We start from the raw sequence: 14,371 nt of genomic DNA, 5'->3' as shown, positions 1-14,371 counted from the left end.
GCCTCTCTGTCCCTCCTAAGTCCCTTCTTCCCTGGAGCGCTCCCCTCGGTCAGATGTCCTCAGTGCCTGACTCAAAGGCCTGGGGCCAGCTCCACCCAGGCCACAAAGGGCTCCTTTCTGGGGAAGTCCATACTGTTCCCAAGGGCCCCCACCCCCACCCCACAGGGCACTGTGGAGAGCAAGAGCCCAGAGTGCCAGGTGGTGCTCCTTGTCTCTCTGCCCTAAGATTCACGTGTATCTCTGCGGTGGGCCTTTCCCCTTCCCCTGCCCACAGTCCTCTGTGCGAGAGCCTCCTGTCCTTGTACTGACATCAGGGGAGGAGTATGCGAAGGGCAGGCTCATCCTGAGCGGGGCAGAAGCATGGACTTAGCTGGGCACTGGGGCCTGCGCCGAGGGTGGAATGTGGCTACAGCCTTGATGAAGCTGGGGCTGGGACTGGAGGAGGCAAGGTGACAGGCTGTCCTATCCAGGAAGAAGCTGGAGGACCAACAGGCTGAGCCCCAGGGAGGCCTGGAGGGCCAGTTCCCATGAGGCCATGACTAGGGCTGGCCCAGGACGTACCTGAGCCCTGGGCCCCTAATGCTGGGGCCTGATGGACTCTTGCAGGTGGGGAAGGCCCTGGCCAGGATCTAACCCCTGGACTCCAGACCACCCAGAGCAGTGTTGGCTGGACAGGGGGTGAGAAGTGAGTGGAAGAGCAAGGACGGTGAGGGGGCGCTCCTTGCTGGTGGGAGGAGACAGAATAAAGAACAGAATGAGGTAGCACTGCCCGGAGAAGTCTCAGCCCTCCTTATTATACCCCCTGGCGACCCCCACCCCGTCAGCTCTTCCAAGATCCCTGTCCCACTCACGGGCACCACTGAGCATGCGCAATCATGCATGTGGTACCCGCACCCCCACGGGCACGGGTGCCCCAAACCCCAGGGGCCCACCTCTAGCCACCTGTCCCCTGACCACAGAAGCCAGGCCTCCCTGGCCAAGGGGCCCTCTCCTTCTAGCCCCAGCTCTAGTGCCTAAGGCGGACTGGGGCCCTCAGCAGAGGAACCCAAAAGGCAGAGGGAAGAGAAGGCCACACCCAAACACTGGGGGAGAGCAGAGGGGGAGGCTGGGCCCGGGGGGACTCTGGCTAAGCTTGGCACTGCCATAGGTCCCGGCTTCCGCGTGGAGTGGGTGCTGGCCTACGAAGCCACCACACCCACCGGAGTCCAAAGAGCACAGGTGTGGCTGTCTCCTGGCCTCATCCCCATAAGGCCTGCTGGCTCAGCCAGGGCCAGCCGGTCACAAGGCCTCTGTCTGGGGCTGCTGGCAGAGCAGCCGCTGCGCTCCCACCACTGGCTCAAACGGCAGCCCCTTGGGGGGAGACAAACCTCACCCGGACACAGGTAAGGCCTGGCCTTCTGGAGGATGGGGGCGGGGTTTGCCGCTCAGCCGCAGGGGATCCTGGGTTGTGGGAACATGTCCGTGTCTTCCCCACTGAGGTCTCCAGCCCGTTCCCGAATGCTGCCAGGAAGAGCAAGCCCAAGAAAGGCTTGGGACTCGGGCTGGTTAGCTGGCTCGGAAGCAGGGCAGGAGAAATCCGGATTAGAAGCATCTCTGGGGGGGCGCCTGGGTGGCTCAGTGGGTTGGGCCTCTGCCTTTGGCTCGGGTCGTGGTCCCAGGGTCCTGGGATAGAGCCCCGCATCGGGCTCTCTGCTCAGCGGGAGGCCTGCTTCCTCCTCTCTCTCTCTGCCTGCCTCTCTGCCTACTGCCTACTTGTGATCTCTCTCTCTGCCAAGTAAATGAATGGAATCTTTAAAAAAAAAAAAAAAAAAAGAAGAAGAAGAAGAAGCATCTCTGGTCTTCTTCTCCCAGGGTCTGTGATGCAGACACACCTTCCCTGAGCCAAACCCTTAAGTTCAGGGGATACGTGGGGCAACTAGGTGGCCACAGCCCTCCTCCCCCAAGGGGAAAGCAGGCCAAAGTCAGCTGCCTCCCCTCTATTGTCGTCTGCGATTCTGAGCTTCAGACAGTTCCGGGAGACCTGCGCACACGGACCCACATACTAGCACGGGAGGAGGGGAGTAGGGCTGACCAAGGCAGAGCTAATTTTCTCTTCTTTCTCTTCCGGACCTAGAAGCAGGAAGTGTTGCACCCAGGGGTGTAGAGTGGGGAGGAGCAGGCTTCCATCAGCCCTGTCCCCTCCAAGGGGACTCGGTGCTCCCAAACAAGGAAAACAGAGCCAGCCACCTCCTCCACAATCCCTCAGTCGTTTCCTAGCAACTGATTTCCCCATCCCTGAGTCATCTTATCAGAACCTCTGTTATTTTCATAACAGTCCTAATAAACAGGTGTGGGCTGCTCTCTTATACTTTGCCCGGGATATTTCAGGGTTTCTGTACAACCCAGGCACACCATGGAGATGCATGGTGTCCACAGACTTGACACCCTATTCATGATGCATACACACGTCATCCCAGTGACACTTACCCTTGACCCACATGCTCAGTTCACTCCCCCCCCCACCCATGCATGCACACGCACTATACTTACCTCCATTGCTTTTCAACCTGTGTGTATTCTAGACAACCCCTCCCCTCCGCCCCATGTTGGGAAGGCACTGGGGAGACAGCCATGGCAAGACAAGTCTGTCCTCGGCAGGTCACAGCCCTGTGCTGTGACATATCTACAGAGTTATATCTACACAGAGACATATCTACACAGTTAAAGCCTGGAGTGTGCAGCCAGACTGGGCTAGGCTCATTCTCCAGGAAATACTCGCTGGTGACCTCAAGCCTGTTACCCTCTTTGAACCTCAGAGTCCCCATCGGGTAAATGGAACAATAACAGCACCCTCTGGGTGAGGTGGTTTTGAAGACTAAGAGAGTTGATGAGGGTGAAGTCCATAGAACAGTGCGTAGAGCCAAAGAAGTCCATACGATGGGAGTGAAAGTGAAATACGGTATTTATAAGGGGTGCAGCCCCAGGTTCACACACTAACCAGAGTGGCTGTCTTTGTGAGAAACATACAAGGTTGACTGTGGCATCGGGAGGGCACTCTGGGCAGGGGAGAGCGGTGGTCAAGGAGGGGCTTCACGAAAGAGGTGATCCTTGAGCTGGATTTCAAGGGCTGGGTAGGGAGGGGCTCTGGGCAGAGGGTTCAGAGTATGGAAAGGTGAGGAGACAGGAGTCTTGATTATCTAAGACATTCAGGGAGGTACAGATCATTGACAAATCCTACAGAGCCCCATGATTAAAGCGTGCAAACAGATAGACACACACAACACACCACTCCTAAGTTCGACCGCAGCTTAAGGGACAACATCGACCTCTTCTGGATTTTCAGAACCGAAACAGGCTTGGACAAGAGGCTTGTTTTGGCAAGAAAGGGTGCTGTACCTGCCACCCTTCCTCCAGAAGCTAGGTGCAGCCCCTGGACCTGGCATCTTTCACATTCAGGCCCAAGACAAGATATGTTCCCAGGTGCCTGTCCACACAGCCTTCTCGAGCCCAAGGGAATGAGCCTTAGTGACCAAAAAATGGGAGGTCAGGAGCCTGCCTTGAGCCTCCCCAGCCCAGCCGAGATGGGGCTCCTTGGAGGAACTCAAGGCTGCAGATGGTTCCAGAAAGGCCCCTGGAGCCAGAAGTTTTGGGTCTGGTCCTGGAGGACCCAGGCCTGAGTGAGGGGCGAGCTGCAAGAGCGCGTCTCCTGCCCGGTTCTGCCCTCGTGTTTTCCTCCCCAGCCCTGATGGTTGTCTCTGTGGTTCAGTGTAGATTCTGGGAGTCCTCTCACTGTGCCAGCATGTCCCGGCCCAGCAGCAGAGCCATTTACCGTAAGCGCCCCCTCTGGTCTGCTCTCTCTTTCCCTCCTGGAACCCCCACCCTCAGGGGTCTCCCCCCAACCCCTTCCCACCCCCCACCCCCCGTCGCTGACCACCCCCCCACCCTACCCTACCCCTTGGGTTCCTCGCCCTCCATCCCCTTGCTTTGCTCCCCTGCAGTGCAGCGGAAGGACTACGTGCAGGCCATCTCCTCTGAGCCCACCTGTCTGCAGCACAGGGTGGAGGTGAGTAACCCTGGGCCAGTGTTCTTTGCCCAGGACCCAGCACGGCGGCAGGAGGATGGCCTGTGGGAGGACAGCGGTTCCTAGCGGTTCCTGCAAGGACTCTGGCAGATCCCTGTCTCAGCAGGAAGAGGTCTGGGCTAGAGCCCCCAGGGCAGGCATGCGCTACTTGGGGGCTGAAAGGAAGGCTCCCGCCCTGCTTGTGCAGGCAGACGGCATGCGCACTGTGAGATCTGGTGGCCTGACAGGCTGCAGACGCCACAGGGCAAGCGCAGGCTGGAAGGCTGTGGGGGGAACAAGCAGACACCTCATCAGGTTGACACACTGGAGGCAGACAGCAGATTTGGGTTCTCAGGGGGAAGAAGCAGGGAGGGACACAGGGGCAGTGGTCTGGAGGCTTGCAGGGCAGCAGGGGCGGGACTCCCCACCCCTCAGCCAGGTGGAGTCCTGGGCCTCACAGGGAACTGGCTCCATGAGACCTGGCAGGTGGGAGTAAGAGGAGCTGTGTCCCAGATGTGCATGAGTTCGTGTAGACATCCCAGAACATGTAGGCAGCATGAACTCCCAGAGAGGCGCTGAGGGCTGGGCAGAGAGCAGGGCGGGGCACCAGGAGCAGGAGGCAATGGTGGCCCCCCAGCAAGGGCCTGGAGGAGAGGGCAAGTGTAGGACTGTGGCTTTTGAAGGTAGCATTTGGATGGGAGAAGGGAGGGGTCTCCTCAAGGAGGGAGAGTAACACGAACACCTGCCAGGATGATAGGATTCGCACGGGTCAAGGCTCTGAGTGAGACCGAGATGACCATGGCCTTCATCAGGCAAAATTCAGAGGGAGCTCTTGATCTTCCTGGGAGACGGGAAAGGGCTAGACTAGCAGAAGTGGGAAAAGCATTCTGGGCATGGGAAGAGTGTGAGCCAAGGCAGGGAGGCAGGAAATGCTCGGGCAGTGAGGGGAAGGACCAGGTTGGAATGGTGGATTCCCAAAGGGAGCAAAAAAAGCCAGAGACAAAATCTGAGGGTCCTATATCCCGCCCATAGGAGTTCAGACTTTTTTGGTTGGGTTATTAGAGCCCACATCTACCACCAAACAGCCCCCTCTGCTGGCCTGGGCTGGTAAGGGCCATGACATCCTTCAGGACCTCCTTCCTCCAGAGTCCTGAATGCTCTGGCGCAGCTCATCTGACCCTGACACCCGGGGCCCTATCCTAGCCCAGCTGCGACTGATCTCCCATCGGCCCTTGAAGGCTTCTCTATGGGGATGGCCTGGGACCTCCCCGACAAGGAGGCCAGGAACACATCCTCTGCTGCCTTTCCCCCACCCTTGCCCACCACCACCTGCGCGCCCTCTCTCCAAACCTCCTTTCCCCTCAGCACCTGATGACATGTAAGCTGGGGACACATAAAGTCCAGGACCCCAGGGATGCCCTGAGGAAGCTGCAGGAGATGGATGCCCAGGGCCGGGTGTGGAGCCAAGACTTGCTCCTGCAGGTCAGAGATGGCTGGCTCCAGCTGCTGGACATTGAGACAAAGGTCAGCACCCCCCACCCCACCAGACTCTGCAGTGGGTCATAGCACACATGGGTTTTGGAGAAGCCAGCACGGGGCATGGACTCCATCCCTTCTGTGTCCCAAGCAGCAGCCACCTGTGTCCCCATATACAGTACACACCCAGGCCTACGGAGGCTTGGGGGACAGAAGCATCAGGATCAGGGAAGATGACACCCTGTCCCGGGCCACAGGGAGATCTGGGGCAGCCCAGGCTAGGAGTTCCCAGTAGCCACCCCAGTGCTCAGTGGCGTCACGGCCGAACTCTCTGTCTGGCCCAGGAGGAGCTGGACTCTTACCGCCTGGACAGCATCCAGGCCATGGACACGGCGCTCAACACTTGCTCCTACAACTCCATCCTGTCCATCACGGTGCAGGAGTCGGGCCTGCCAGCCACCAGCACTCTGCTCTTCCAGTGCCAGGAAGTGGGGGTGAGGGACCTGGGGCGAGGTTGGGAGGAAGTGGGTACAGGGCCCCCCTGAAAACCTCCCACTGCTGACGCACATACAGCCTGCCTGATTGCCACTTCCTCCAGGCAGAGCAACTAAGGACCGGCTTGCAGAGGGCCCTGGAGGAGGAGCAACAGCAAAGGTAGGCGTCTGTGCCCCCTCCTACCTGCAGGACCTCAGAGCCTGGGCCTGGGTAGGTCAGGCCCTGGCCCTAATTCTGGGAAATCCTAGGAGCCTGTGGCTCCACTGACCTGGGCTTGGAACTGGGGAGGGACCAGTCTGGGGCTAGGGTGCAGATGGGCACAGGGGAGGAGCTGGGACTGGGCCCAAGGAACCCTGGAGATGTGCCAGGAGACTGACATGGGACCGAGAGGGCCCACAGAGCAGGCAGATGAGGCAGGGTGAGTCCAGGTAGAGACCAGGGAGCAGAGCAAGTGGCTCTCCTGGAGAGGGTAGTACTGCCCTTGATCCTAGGGCAGAGCCTCTGTCCCAAGAACCCCGTCTAAGCTGTGTTCCCATCCTGTGCTCAGCAGACCCCCATCTGGAGCCCATCGCCCCAGCCAAGACAGATGGAGGGGGCCTCCTCTGGAAGGATCATTCCCCAAGGAGCAGGCACCCCCACTGGAGAAGGGGTCCCCTCCAGAACAGCCCTACTGGATGACCGCAGGGTGCAGTAAGTGTGGGGCATGAGGGCAGGTGGAAAGAAGGTTTGGATCAAAGATCAAAAAGGTTCTGGGCCATGGTCCCCTTCCATTGCAGGCGCGCCACCATCCCCAAGGCCCCTGGCACGCAATTCCAGTGTCCGAGAACTAGGCACCTTCACTCTGCCTCCTCTGCTGCGGCCTCCATCACCCGAGAATCTGGAGAGGGATGAGGTAACTGGAGGTGATCTTGAGCTGGCTGAGGCTCTATGGGCCCGGGCCCGGGTTGGCCATGGCAGACCTGGGACTGAGGAGGAACAGGGAGGCTTGATCAGGCCCTTGGCTGGGCCTGAGACTCTGATTGGTGGTGAGAAAGGGTTGGGGGCAAGGTTGTGGGAGTCACAGGGTAGGCCCAACTGGCCACTCAAGGGCATGGTTGTTTTGGGTCCAGGAGATACTAAACCACGTCCTTAGGGACATCGAGCTGTTTACAGGAAAGCTGAAGGAGACCCAGGGAATGAACAATCATAAGAAGAAGAGACTGGGGAAGAAAAAGGGCAAGAATCAGTGGGGTGAGTGCTGAGGGCTGCAGGGGAGAGGAGGAAGGTGGGGGCATGGTCTTGGGATGATCTACAGCCCACCACCTTTGCCCTCCCCTGTAGTGATGACACAGGCCCAGTACACGGATTGCTTCCAGAAGATCAAGTACAGCTTCAACCTCCTAGTATGTGACTCTTTGCAAGTCCACAGCCCTCCCCACATCCCACCCCAAAAACCACCTCCTCTCTGGTCTTGGAGACACCCCAATCCTTTCCCTCTCTAGCTTCTCCCCTGGGAATCTCCCCTCCTCCTCTTGGGACATTTGGAGAGTGCCAGGCTCCCTCCCAAACCCCTGAACAGTTACAGGGTCCTGGGCTCCTGGGGAAGGATGAAGGGTAGTAGCCCATAATGTGCTGTGTCCCCAGGGGAAGCTGGCCACCTGGATGCAGGAGGGGAACGCCCCTGAATTCGTGCACATCCTCTTCCAACTTCTAGACTCTGTGAGTTTGGGGACCACAGGGTGACGAAGAAGGCCAGGCTAAGGTTAAGACAGAGCAGAGGCCAGGGCAGAAGGCAGGGGGCAGAGGGAGGTTGTGGGGCCTGCATCTTGCTCCCCACAATACGGCCTCGTCATTGACCCCTGCTGTGTACAGAACCCCTCAACAGGCAAGATGGGCTTGGGTTGGTGTGAGGACACCAGGGATCAAGGGAGACAGGAATGGAGCTGGAGGCCTGAGGCAGTATGGTGTTACAAGAGTGGGAAGCCCGCAGAATTGCGGGCCCCTTCCCCCTCCTCTCTGACCCTGGGAGAGCCTCAGCTTCCTGACACCCTCCATCCCTCCCCTAGATCTTGGCCCATTGCCCTGAGCCTGGCCTAGCAACCCAAGTGATCTCCCCGCTCCTCACCCCCAAAGCCATAGACCTGCTACAGTCCTGCCTCAGCCCGGCTGAGACTGACTTCTGGAAGAGGCTGGGTGTGGCCTGGACCACCAGCCGGTGAGTGAGAACAAGGCCTGGGCATGGGGGCATTGGGCCAGACATTGGGAATGGCAGGCTCTACGTTGTCACACGCCAGAAATAGCGCAAAAGAAATTTGGGATGACTTCTACATGGAGTTCCCAACTTTTTATTAGACTAAGTACAAACAGTTAAAAAAAAGCAAAAACGAAAAGTTGGCCACTCACCATCACCCACACCACTGAAGGAAGAAAGAACAACTCTTGCCAAGAAAGCAGAGTTGGCAGCCTGCTTGCTATTAAAATATTTTCTCATTTTCGTCAAGGACAAAGTGAAAACTTTGTCTCAATCCAGCCGGACTTGGAGGCTTGCTGATGGAAGAGCTGCCGATGTCACATCAACTAAGACTTAGCAACCAGCGGGCCAGGGTGAGGAAAGGAAAAAAGCTACACTACGCGGTGTGGCCGTGAGATGAGCCACAGCGCAGTCAGGCCTCGCTGACCAGGGCCTCGGGGAGCAGGCAGGAGGTGGAACCAGCCGGGGGTGCACCAAGCTGCGGCTTCGGTGAAACATTCCCCAGATAGTGAGGGGCCCCCGAACACAGGAGAGAGGTCCTGGCTGGACTGTGGGTTTGAGAACAGTGAGCACGGAAGTGACATCTGGAGCCCCTTGGGGGAAGGGCTCCAGAGGGAGCCCCAGGGACTCACTTAAAGCATCAAGGCTCACCCCAGCCCGTGGGAGGCGAAGGAAGGGACACGTCCCCATGCAGGTGGCAAAGGAGGGAAAGGGTCAAGGAGGCCAAGAGAAACTCCAGAGAGTTAAAAGGAGAAACAAAAAAGGAGGGGCATGAAAAGCAGGAGAGAAGAGGGTTCTAGAAAGAAAGAGAGGAGTCAACCCGGAAGTCAGCCAGTTGTGCTAGTGAGTCTTCTGTCTCATGGGCAGCCCTTTCCTATGCAGCCTCGTTAGAAGAATTTTCACCCCATCTGTCTAAAGACATGAATTAAAACTCAGTGTAGTTTATTGATTTCACTGTGGGAGAACATACATAAGATAAGATTTACCATTTAAAGTATATAAATCAAGAGCCTTAGGTTATGTTCCCTGGGTTGTGTAGCTGTCAGGTACACAGCTGTTTCCAGAACTTTTTTCATCATGCCAAACAGAAACTCTGTACACGTGCCTCCCTCTCCCCAGTCCCCGGTAATTTCTGTTCTCTTCTCTGTCCCTGTTTATTATTCCAAATATAAAATGAAGTCAGATGTGTCCTAAAATATTTTCCAGTTTCTTCAAATAACCAAAAATCAATAAATGAATGAATGGAAAGACAATACAGAAAAGAGACTAACCCAAAAGATGTAAAAACCCTCAAACGAGTTGAGTTTTGGCAAATTATATTTAGGTGACTTGCATATAGGCAAACTGACCAGAAATTACAAATGGCATTAAATGCTGTGGTGATCTAGAAGCACGTAGACTCTACAAGGCCATTGTCTTTAGCAACTGGGAGATTATTGGGACTTTTGAAGAACAAGTTGTTGTAGTTGTTTTTTAAGATTTTATTTATTTGAGAGAAAACATGAGAAATAGAGCGAGAGAGCACAAGCAGGGGGAAAGGGCAGAAAGAGAGGGAGAAGCAGATTCTCTGCTGAGCAGAGAGCCTGATGTGGGACTCTGTGGGATTCGATCCCAGGACCCTGGAATCATGACCTGGGCCAAAGGTAGACACTTAACCAACAAAGCCTCCAGGTGCCCCAAGAATGAGTTTTGATAGAGTAATAGCAGAGCTAAAAATCAGATTGCAAAAATGTAGGCAGAGTGTATAGACACATCCTCAGAAAAGAGAAGGTGCTAGAATGACTGCCTGAAAGGAATATTAGCAGGGAGAATGTTTTTAGGGTAAAGGAAGGGAACCAATGAAAAAGAATGGTGTATTCATGCCTGTTGGGTAGATACTAGTAGATACTAGCTGTCTCCAATATACTACCCACTGCACTCGGGACACTATAGAGGGGCTCCGGAGAGTGAGAAACACAGATATGGGAAGCATATGAGATACAGTGGGAGAGGAGCAGTAACCCTGAGGCCTGGTGACGGAGGGAGGGAGTTTCCTCAAGGTAAGCAGGGTTTCCCCAGGGACAGGCCCTTGGAAGAGATTCCTCTTCCTGCAGTGGCAGTGCAGCGGGCCAGGAGGGGGAAGGAAGGCAGGGAAGCAAGGAGCAGTCGCCACCTTAGACTCAAGCATTCGAGGTGGAGTTCCACCCACGAGTTAGCCAAAAGAAACAGAGCTGCTGCCAAGATATGAAAAACAGGTCTGAGAAGCCCTGCCCAAGACCCCAGGGTTAGGGGGGCGATCTTCCAGCTGCGACACTCCGTGGTTCCACCCCTTTGATCCAAACCCCCTGTCCTTGTGCTGAAGGACCCAGTCTGTTCTTACCAACTTGATGTATCTGCACTTGACAGCCGGGGTGAGGCTGGGCTGCAGAGACCCACACAGTGGGAGGTGTGCGTGCTTCACCATGTGCCCCTGTATGGGTGTCTGGCCTTTTATCTGTGCTCACAGGCTATGTCCCCCCTTCCCTAGAAGATCCCAAGGCTGGGTCCTGCCGTCTCCTCCCTATCCACATCCAACAGCCTGGCAGAGTGGACTCAGCTCTGTTCTCTCCTCAGGGCCGACTGGACAGGTGTTGAGCCCCCGCCCTACCAACCCACATTCTCTGATGGTTGGCAGCGTCCAGAACCCTCCAGCCAGGTAAGGGGAGCTTCACAAAGCGCCCTGCTCAAAGCCCTGTTCTCTTGCTCCTTTCTGCCCTCTCAGTCCAAACCACAGTCACATGACAATGACATGGAAGGTAGGTTCGCAGAGGGACCCGGACCTACATGGTCACCAGGCAGGGGAGGGGATATGAGGCAGGTGTGTGGGAGCAGGGCTGTGGTCTGATACCCCAGCTCCCGACCACCATGCTGGCTGACTCCCTGCTCCTGCGCGCTCTTTTTTTTTTTTTTTTTCCCCCACAGGCACCCTCAGGATACCAGAACTCTACCTCCCTCCGGTATGCCCTGGGCTTAGTAGGGACAGTATGATTCTGGGGAGGGAGGGGCGGGACTGACCCTGTGGATCCGTGGATTCTACAACTCAGAGACCCTCTGGGCTCACTTATAGCTGGTCACTTGCCCCCCTGTCCAACTTAGGTGAAAAGTAGTGTTTTACCTTCTCAGACTCCAATCCTTCTCATCATACAACCTGCACATGCCTCTGATTCCCCAAAGCTCAGGTATAAAGCACTCAGAGGAGAACTCAGACATAGAAAGGTCCAGTGCTAGCAGAGTCTTCAGAAATCAGTGACATTTCAGACCCCTCCAAGCTGTGGGAGACCCCACCCCAAGCCCCGTCTCATACTGACCTGCCATTAAACCCTGCAGCAGCTGAGAAGTCACCACTAGACTCCAGGCAGGAGACACCTGGGGCTGGGACAGGGACTCGGTCTCTAATGGTTCTGTTCTTCAGCCATCCTGACTGTGTGTGGTTGGGGGGAGGGGGGAAAGCTCTGAGTTAGGGAGCACCTCCCACTTCGCTCAAGAGGAGACACATCATGACCTTCAGCCTGGGGACCCCAACCATGCGCCCTCCGGCCCCAGACCTGTCAGGCCAGCCCTGAAAATGCAAGTCCTGTATGAGTTTGAAGCCAGGAACCCACAGGAACTGACTGTGGCCCAGGAAGAGGTGTTGGAGGTGAGGCATTGGCTTGAGCCTAGGAAAGGAGGTGGTGGTTGGTGGGATTCATAGGCAGCCTGGCGTTGGTGGTCTAGGTATGCGGCTGCTGGGATGGGTGGCCTAGATAGGAAGAAGAAGGGTAGGGGATGGCAAGAAGGAAGAAAGCCTTGTTGGGGTGGGGAGGGGCGGTGTGGACAGAGGCTCAGGTGACTGAGGTAGTGCCTCTCGGCAGGTCCTGGACCAGAGCAAGCGGTGGTGGCTGGTGAAGAATGAGAAGGGACAGACCGGCTACATTCCCAGCAACATCCTAGAGCCCCTACAGTCGGGGGCCTCCAGGAGCCAGAGCCAGTCACCTTCTCGGGTACCACCCAGCCTAGACTATCCAGAAACTATAAGTCGGGGGTGGAAGCAGGGAGGATTCAATGACAAGTGGAGGAGATAGTCCTGGTTCAAGTTCATCGGTACTATCACAGGCTTACTACGTGCCAAGTTTATCATGGGGCCAGAGCAGAGAATAAGCCTTGTCCCCACCAAAGAAGCAAACCATGGAGTAAGATAAGAGATTTGACAGGAACCCAGAGCAGGGGCTCAGATGATGGGGGCTATGGGTAGAAATGAGATGAGGGCACATGGGTGGCACAATCATTAAGCGTCTGCCTTCAGCTCAGGTCATGGTCTCAGCATCCTGGATTAGAGCTCCCTGGGGCTCCCTGATCAGCGGGAAGCCTGCTTCTCCCTCTCCTGCTCCCCCTGCTTGTGTTCCCTCTCTCTAATAAATAAATTAATTAAACTTATTTTTTATATATTTATTTATATATAATATGTAATATTATATATTATAATTCCACATATATTATAACTCCATAAAATATATAATTGATTAATTAATTAATTAAATCTTTTTTAAAAAATGAAATGAGATGGCCCCTGACCCCCAGCTCCCCTCATTCTAGGCTCCAATGCTTCGACTTAGCTCAACGCCTGAGGAGGTCAGAGCCTGGCTGCAGGCTGAGAACTTCTCCACCATGTAAGTGCCTAGCCACAGAGGGTGTGTCAGGAGAACCTCTTCAAAGTACTCAAATTATAGCCAAGGAAAGCCAGAGACACAGAACATACGGGGTACAGAAAAGACCCGCAGTGTCCCCCACCTGCTGAGTTAGAGTAGAAGAATAGGAGTGTCCATGCCTGGCCTGAAGCACTAAATGAGAAGCCTCTGCCTTGGGGAATAGAGCAGGATTCCCAGGAGCTCGGGAAGAACTTCAGCTGCCAGCCACCCCTTCCCACCACAAAATTCTCTTCCAGGGTATTTCTCGATTCAAACCCTGGAGTCCTGAAATAGGTTTAAGCCGACATGTGAATTCTTTCTTCTTCACCTCCAGATACCCTATTCCCTGAATTCTCCCGCAACCCCAGCCTCCAAGCCCAAACAGCCTCTCATCCAATGCTCCAAAATAGACCAAGCCCCAAAATAGACCAGGCCCAGGTCCTTCGCTCTGCCGCTGACTGCTCCCCGTTCTCAATCCCAGAACTGTGAAGAGCCTCAGGTTCCTCACAGGGAGCCAGCTGCTTCACCTGAGACCTGGGGAGCTGCAGATGCTGTGTCCACAGGAGGCCCCACGGGTCCTGGCACGGTTAGACGCCGTCAGAAGGATGCTGGGGGTGAGGACACCCGGGGGCCCTGACCCCCACAGGAAATGCGGGATGCTCCCTGGGTGGGAGGGACAATGCCAGATGGACAGTCCCGCAGGCCCAGCCCTGGGCCAGAATGGAGTGCGACAGGTCCCGGGCACAGGATACAGCCCCAGAGGCTTGACTTCATGCTCTAGGCTGATGGTTGCTACGAGCCCCGGGGAGCCCTCACTGGGCACCTGCCTCACCTTAATCCTTTTCTTTCTTCAGGTGAGTCATTAGGTCCCAACCCAGATGCTTCTGAGACCAAGCAGGATGGCAGATCTGATACTTTTTGGAACCTTGAAAAACCACTCTCAGGTCCCCAGTTTGCATCATACCTCACACCCCAGCTCGCCCAGCACAAGCCCAGGGGTTGAAACCAGCGGAGCCCCTCCTCCCTGCATTGAGAGCCCTCCCTACTTATCACCTATTTATTGTATTTCTTTCCTAAGTTTGGAGCACTTGCGATAGATCTGGGAGGACTCCCTTCAGTCCCCCTCCTCCCCAATAAAAGCAGTTTCAAGCTTGGTATGTGCCTTCCTGCCGCTTCTTCTGGGCCTGAGGGGGGCCAAAGGCAGGGAGGCAGGAAGAGGTGGAACACTGGCCATGAAACAGCAGCCGCCCCACACCCACCCCTGGGCCAGGCTGTTGGCTGGTGAGCGGGGATTCACGTAGTACAGCTGGAGCCGAGAGAATTTGAGAACTATGGCCCAAGCTCTCCTTATTCTCTGAACAAACTCCATCTTTCTCCTCTGCACACTGCTCCCCATATGTCCCAAGGCACCCAGGACCTCTGAGGTACAACTCTTCACAGGAGGAAAGA

General features: G+C 55.9%; 1 protein-coding gene across 5 annotated transcripts; it reads left to right on the top strand.

The window, feature by feature from the left end:
* Positions 1–1,228: 1,228 nt before the first annotated feature.
* Positions 1,229–14,077, top strand: EPS8L3 (EPS8 like 3). Of its 5 annotated transcripts, none has more exons than XM_059137453.1 (20): positions 1,229–1,382; positions 3,323–3,447; positions 3,746–3,809; positions 3,978–4,042; positions 5,405–5,563; positions 5,860–6,009; positions 6,114–6,169; positions 6,558–6,700; positions 6,787–6,902; positions 7,120–7,240; positions 7,331–7,392; positions 7,634–7,708; positions 8,056–8,204; positions 10,833–10,914; positions 11,181–11,215; positions 11,802–11,895; positions 12,110–12,238; positions 12,831–12,904; positions 13,404–13,536; positions 13,777–14,077. In XM_059137453.1, the coding sequence occupies exons 3-20, from the start codon at positions 3,779–3,781 to the stop codon at positions 13,786–13,788; spliced, it is 1,686 nt and encodes a 561-aa protein (XP_058993436.1). In that variant the 5' UTR covers positions 1,229–1,382; positions 3,323–3,447; positions 3,746–3,778; the 3' UTR covers positions 13,789–14,077. The 5 variants fall into 5 exon arrangements, with proteins under 5 accessions (XP_058993436.1, XP_058993433.1, XP_058993437.1 ...); XM_059137450.1 differs by having other exon boundaries at positions 11,700–11,895; XM_059137452.1 differs by having other exon boundaries at positions 1,230–1,382; positions 6,561–6,700; positions 11,700–11,895.
* The last annotated feature ends 294 nt before the right edge of the window (positions 14,078–14,371 follow it).

This window comes from Mustela lutreola, chromosome 10, assembly GCF_030435805.1.
Source record: "Mustela lutreola isolate mMusLut2 chromosome 10, mMusLut2.pri, whole genome shotgun sequence".
Taxonomy (NCBI): domain Eukaryota; kingdom Metazoa; phylum Chordata; class Mammalia; order Carnivora; family Mustelidae; genus Mustela; species Mustela lutreola.
The sequence above is the reverse complement of the archived record's forward strand: the minus strand, read 5'-3'. Positions and strand labels throughout refer to the sequence as shown.

Excerpts from the sequence above, each read along its gene's own strand:
- EPS8L3 (XM_059137450.1), top strand. The coding sequence starts at position 3,779 with ATGTCCCGGCCCAGCAGCAGAGCCATTTACC. Across the intron at positions 5,564-5,859 it reads TGCTGGACATTGAGACAAAG|GAGGAGCTGGACTCTTACCG; the intron begins GTCAGCACCCCC and ends TGTCTGGCCCAG. Across the intron at positions 6,701-6,786 it reads CTGGATGACCGCAGGGTGCA|GCGCGCCACCATCCCCAAGG; the intron begins GTAAGTGTGGGG and ends CTTCCATTGCAG.